Source organism: Triticum aestivum, chromosome 7A (genome assembly GCF_018294505.1).
Source record: "Triticum aestivum cultivar Chinese Spring chromosome 7A, IWGSC CS RefSeq v2.1, whole genome shotgun sequence".
In the NCBI taxonomy this organism is placed as follows: Eukaryota; Viridiplantae; Streptophyta; class Magnoliopsida; order Poales; family Poaceae; genus Triticum; species Triticum aestivum.
This window is the reverse complement of record NC_057812.1, coordinates 496072757-496078775: the sequence shown is the minus strand read 5'-3', so window position 1 is coordinate 496078775 and position 6019 is coordinate 496072757. Positions and strand designations below refer to the sequence as shown.

General features: G+C 45.5%; 1 protein-coding gene across 1 annotated transcript; it reads right to left on the bottom strand.

The window, feature by feature from the left end:
- Window positions 1-673: 673 nt before the first annotated feature.
- LOC123147777 (B-cell receptor-associated protein 31) lies at window positions 674-4488 on the bottom strand. Its single transcript, XM_044567087.1, has 3 exons — window positions 4018-4488; window positions 1060-1468; window positions 674-967 (listed from the first exon to the last, which is right to left on the bottom strand). The coding sequence occupies exons 1-2, from the start codon at window positions 4313-4315 to the stop codon at window positions 1086-1088; spliced, it is 681 nt and encodes a 226-aa protein (XP_044423022.1). The 5' UTR covers window positions 4316-4488; the 3' UTR covers window positions 674-967; window positions 1060-1085.
- Between the last annotated feature and the right edge of the window lie 1531 nt (window positions 4489-6019).

Here is a 6019-nt window from a genome sequence, read left to right as displayed (position 1 = left end):
GTGAGAAAAATACTGGGCACGCCTCACTCGCAGCTGAGAGATCTTGGGCGTATCATATTTCATCCGGGTCCCACTGCCCTGCGGGCCCGGCAGCAGGATATCGGAGAATTTCCTTTCAAGGCAAGAAGGAAGACCGCCGAGCTTTAGAAGGAAAGGGCATGGGTCGAAAAGCCGTCGCCTTGTATGAGCATATATCATTACCTTGAAAATGGATAATATGTGTGTATGGACCTACGCCCGAATCCGTAAAGGACGTGGATACGGACGCAGTGGAGATTGGGTCATCATGGCTACAGATCTTGGCGTGTGTGCGATGAGATCTTGTCGTGACCGGCCGTGATGCGCCATGGCATGAAGTCTCGTCTCATTGCTGGTACCGTGGTACGTCGTCGTAGTGATCCATGCACCTTTGATGAGAGATTCCCGTCTAACATACGCGGTGTGCACGTATATCTAACTTTGTTCCGCTAATGACTCCGTCCCATTATATCAAATTACGCTTCGGAACTGATTAATGATTGAAATGGTAGAACCTGCCACCAGCATATCGTTGCCAGGATTCAGGCTTGCCCGGTACTGTTATAGACAAGTTATTTGTTGTCCAAGTTTTGCCGAAATTTATGAAAGGGTAACCAGAGTTCAATGACGGCTTCTCTATGTTTGGACAAGTAAGTCGATGGCGAAGACAACCAGCAGCCAGATTTGTCGAGATATGAATACCTCTCATGTTCTAACTACGACTTTGATCAGACTAAGAACATTCAGTCGAACACCATCAGATGTTTACAGGCGAGCATCTTCGCATAGTCTCGGCTAACCTGGCTGTAAGAGGTTGAGTGATATTTTTGCGTTCTGGTACACAGTACCAGAACATTTATGTAAAGATGGTACTACTCCGATGGCTGATTATCAGTAACCGACGTCATTTTCATCTCGCAACTGTCTTCAGGCTTGCAGGAGTTTCCGACTGGTAGACAGCACAGCAAAAAAGAGTAAGAATTGACCTGTCATCCAAACTTACACTATGATGACTATGTCATGGACAAAATGTAGGTTTACCTAGCTTGATGAGGACCAACCACAACTTAGGCATTCTTCTTGCCATCCGAACGCGACAGCGGGATGTCTCCTGACTGCAGCTGGTCATGGAGATGCTTGTTGTCCTCCAGCAGGCGGTCATATTTGCGCGCAAGACCTTCAGACTGCGTCTGGGCAGCTAGTGCTTTGGCCTCTGCATCCTTGGCCTCCTCCGCCTTTTCTTTCAGTTGCCGCTTCAGCTTCTTGATCTCCTCGTTCAGCGAAGCAATGTCGTTGTGGTGTGGCTTGCTCTCGTCGGACCTTCCAGATTTTGCTTCTTCTAAGGTCTTGTTCTGCTTCGACACAGCCTCCAGGTTCTTCTTCAGCCCTCGCATCTCTCTGATGTAGCTGTGTAGCCGGTCAATGACGAGAGCAAGGAATAAAATATATCCTGAAACAAGTAAGAAGTGGGTTACTACTGTGTGACTCGGATCAAAATGTAGATTCGACTCGACTTAGAACCAGACACGGACTAAACTCTCTCCAACAAAACAATATATCACATTATAAATGATATTTTTATCACGAAACTACCAATGGCTAAACAAAACACTAATGTGCTAAAGACCTCAAGTGGAACAGCATTCTGAGAAAATCCCTGAATTTGGACACTAAAATCCACATGAACATAAAAAGATGTTACTCTGTAATTTAATACAAGAATGTCATATGCATCCAGAAACATGCTGCTGTGTTACATCAAACCAAGATGAATCACAAAGAGGGAAGTCAAGAGAAATCCCTTTTTGAGGATTAAAAATTATGGATAATTTTTCTGAAGCAACCGATCCACTGGCTTACTTGGCTGTTGACAGAATATAAAAGTCTATTTTCACTGTAAGAAACCTCAAAAGATTGAAAAGAATGAAATACTTGTTCAAAAATAATAAAGAAAAATAATATAACAAACATAAGATCAACCACATAAAAGTTGGGCCATAACAAGGTGTTTTGGCAACGCCACAGGCAACAAAAGATAACATCACAAATATAGCCCCGGCCCAGCCCAAGTACAGCAGAGAGATGTGCAATGTTTGGCCCAAAAAATACCGAATCCTGGAGAGAGCACACTCTGGCCCAGTTCAGCCCACTGATCCTGGCCCGCCCCCTGGACTGGACTACACTCTTTTTTTAGCGGGGACTACACTCTCACTATTAAAAGAATGAAAAAGAGGACAACTGAGCAATAACCCAGGATCGCAGTAGCAGATTCCTGCTGATCAGGATTCAACTCCTGTCAGCATCAGAATTCTGGTATCTCACCTGGTCGCTTCTACTGTATGTAGAAGGTTTTAATATGATAAAAGAGCAAATCCTCCCCATGTTTTTATCTTGAACAACCTACTTATTGAAAAATGTTATTGTAATGTTTTTACGACTTCTTAAATGTACACAAGTTTGTTAGTTTCAGGACTAAATAGCTAATGAAGGCAAAAAATTGGAATTGCAAAAACTAATAGAGAAACTGACAATAAATGCTTGAATAGGAGTGATCAAGATCCCACTCCACCAATGAACTGTCCCGGAGCAAACACAAATATCAGATACAGGACAAGTATAAGAGGAAAGTCATCCTATAAAACTTCAACTTAATGATGTTGAGGTCCGTGTCTCCTAGATATAACTTCAGTGGTTGGGTGTTGCATGATCTAATCAACTCACGTCTGAATCTTTAAGAATCATAGTACGAATTAGGCCGGTCAAATTAGCCCCCCAACTCTAGGGACCCCATCATCCAAATAATGAGATGGGTGTACCAGAACAGAACAACTTTCAAGAGCAAAGCGAAAGCTGTGTCATTCATCACCTCTGGCAAAAGATCAAGTCACTTGGAACAAGAAGAATAGTTGATGAAAGTAAATCAAATAATGTGAATTTTTTCCAAGGATTTAATATATGAAAAAGGCAAAGCACCCAAAAAAACCAAAATAGCATAAATGTCAATACATCAGGTATAATAGATGCCATAATTTGTTTTTGCATTTGCTATCAGGGTAATCACAAAAGATTTCAGGCCAAACTGAACACTGCATAAAAATCACAGGTTGTATGAGAACGCTCCTAAATATACCCATAAAATAGTATGGATATAGCACAAACAGCAAATAGTATGCATATAACACAAACGGCCTGAGCAGCATAAGCTTTGTCCTATGTACGATCCTACTTCCTAAACAGAATCATCAATGGCTTATTAAACAAGGGTATGATAAGAAATATTATCACAGCTGATAAGTTGCCTCACTTTCTTGAATACTTAGGCCATACAAAGTTCCCAGTACATCTTAACAAGTCAGAGCATAATAGTTTGAGAAGTGGAACAAAATAATTTTGTAAATATGACATTGGTTTCAAGACCACCGAGTGAATTTATGAATACTATAATGTCTAGTACATAAATTTTAGCAGAGAAATAAGACAGTTAACTTGAAAGGGGCGCAAATGGCGAACCCCAAAAGGTTACCCCATCTGAGTAAAAGACACCCTGCATTCCTACTTCTAATTATGCAATGAACAATTTTACTGCAGACACTATATCTATAACTCAATTGAACAGTAATCAGAAAATTATATTACAGGAGCATTAAGTAAATATAATGGGTTTTACTCTATAACATTAGACTACAGATACTGAGCATAAAGTAAGGTACTATGAGGAAATCTTTTGCTCCATCATTAAATCGTACTACTAAGATTACACCGGAATCTTAGACAAATGCAGCTAATAAATTAGTACTTATTAACCTTTCCATAGCATGATTGAACAACTCATCTTCAGACTAAAATCAACGGAACGTTGCGATGCGCTAGAGCGAAATCAAGCCATACGTGCTCGTCTAAATTCAAGAAACCGGGGACATCTGGACGATCGACCGAATCAAAGCGAGGAAAATAGACAAGAAGAGGGGACCGGTCGGTCCCGTAGGCAGGCACACGTACCCATGAGGGAGGCCTCGAGGAGGTGGCGGGCGAGGAGGACCTGGTCGGTGGGGCTGAGCGCGCCGGGCGCGTCGAGCTCGCCGGCGCCGGCGTGGCCGTGGATCTTGGCCATGCTGTGGAGGCTGGAGGCGAGGACGACGAGGACGGTGGCGGCGACGGTGCGCACCATGACGGGGGCCCGGCCGCGCTTGAGGCGGTCGAGCGCGAGCATCGCCAGCTTCCGCAGCGGCGTCTTGAAGAGCAGGACGGCCGCCACGCCCGCCTCCGCGCCCAGCAAGGTGAAGAGGAGCTGGATCATCGCGGCCGGGCAGGCAGGCGGGCGGGCGGGCGGTTGCGGCGTGCAGGGGTTCGGGCCGGGGTGGTGGGATGCGGTACGGGGGCCGCTCCTCACTTTCTCTCTGCGCCTTTTGTATCGCGAGGAGGGTGCGGTGCTTTTCCTCGCCTCGGGGGTGGGTTTTGGAATTTGGAATTTGGAACACCGGAGGCGCAAGGGGAGAAGGATAGAGTCCTTTGCTATGGTCACGGACGCCGTGTTGGAAGGGTTTTGGCACCTACGCGGCTTGCTTGGACCGTTTGCTCCATCTTTTGACATTATTAGTGTATATAGTGTGTGACATCATCTTTTCTTGCCCACGGTCCATCCATGTGTGCTATCACATTTTCCGCGTCTCACAAAAGCCAAAATTGTAGTGGGATTTTATTTGGCACCCCCAAGGATTTTTCATGTAAAGATGACTTTATTCCTTGTTTGCTGATTCCAGAGAATTTTGTCTTTTTTTTCTTCTTCTCATTCACATCTTGGTTTTACTCCTTCAATTTCGATGGTGCTATTAGTTTGCCTGGTTCATTCTATATTCCTGTGATAATGGTAGATCTTATTTTCTTGCCGAATTAAGGCGGTTGCAGCCCAACGCAAAGAGTTTCCCTAGCTTTTGCATTCACATGCACACGACCAAAAGTCAAAAAAGTTTGCCAAGCCAGACAAACACTAGATTCATACAAAGCACAATACATATACGTTGGAAAATGTTGCATGGAAAACAAAAAAAAATCTACACACACGCAAGATCTATTCATGAAGATGCATAGCAACGAAAGGGGAGAGTGTGTCTACGTACCCTCGTAGACCGTAAGCGGAAGCGTTTAACAACGCGGTTGATGTAGTCGAACTTCTTAGCGCTTCAACCGATCAAGTACCGAACGTACGGCACCTCCGCTTCTGCACACGTTCAGCTCGGTGACATCCTCCGCCTTCTTGATCCAGCAAAACGGCGAGGTAGTGGATGAGTTCCGGTAGCACGACGGCGTGATGACGGTGATGATGAAGTGATCTCCGAAAGGCTTCGCCTAAGCACTACGAAAATATGATCGAGGGTGTAAACGATGAAGGGGCGCCGCACACGGCTAAGTAATTGTTCTGGGTGTGCTAGGCGCCCCCCTCCCACATATATGTAGGTGGGAGGGAGAGGGGAGAGGCCAAGGGGCGCCCCAAGTAGGTTTGAATCCTACTTGGTCTCCTGCCCTTTCCCCCCTCCCTCCTGCCATATTTGTCGGAGGAGGGGAGGAAAGAGGGAGAGGAAGGAAGGGGAGGCCGAATCCTCCTCCCTTCTCTTTCCCCACTTGGGCGGCTGCCATGGGGGTGCGCCAGCCCCTTGTGGGCTGGTGTGCTCCCCTCTAATGGCCCAAAAGGCCCACTAACCTTCCGGGGTGTCCGGTACCCCCTCCGGTACTCCGATGACTACCCGATACACTCCGAAACACTTCTAGTGTCTGAATATCATCGTCTTATATATCAATCTTTACATCTCGACCATTTTAAGACTCCTCGTCATGTCAGTGATCTTATCCGAGACTCCGAACAACATTCGGTCACTGTCGTGGAATTGTCACGGCAGATGTCCTAGCAAAAGGACTTAGTCGTAGGGCCATCGCAACTAGGAAGCTTAAAGGGGTTAATCGGGACAAACGTCACGAGAGGTTTTATACTAGTTCGGCCCCTTAC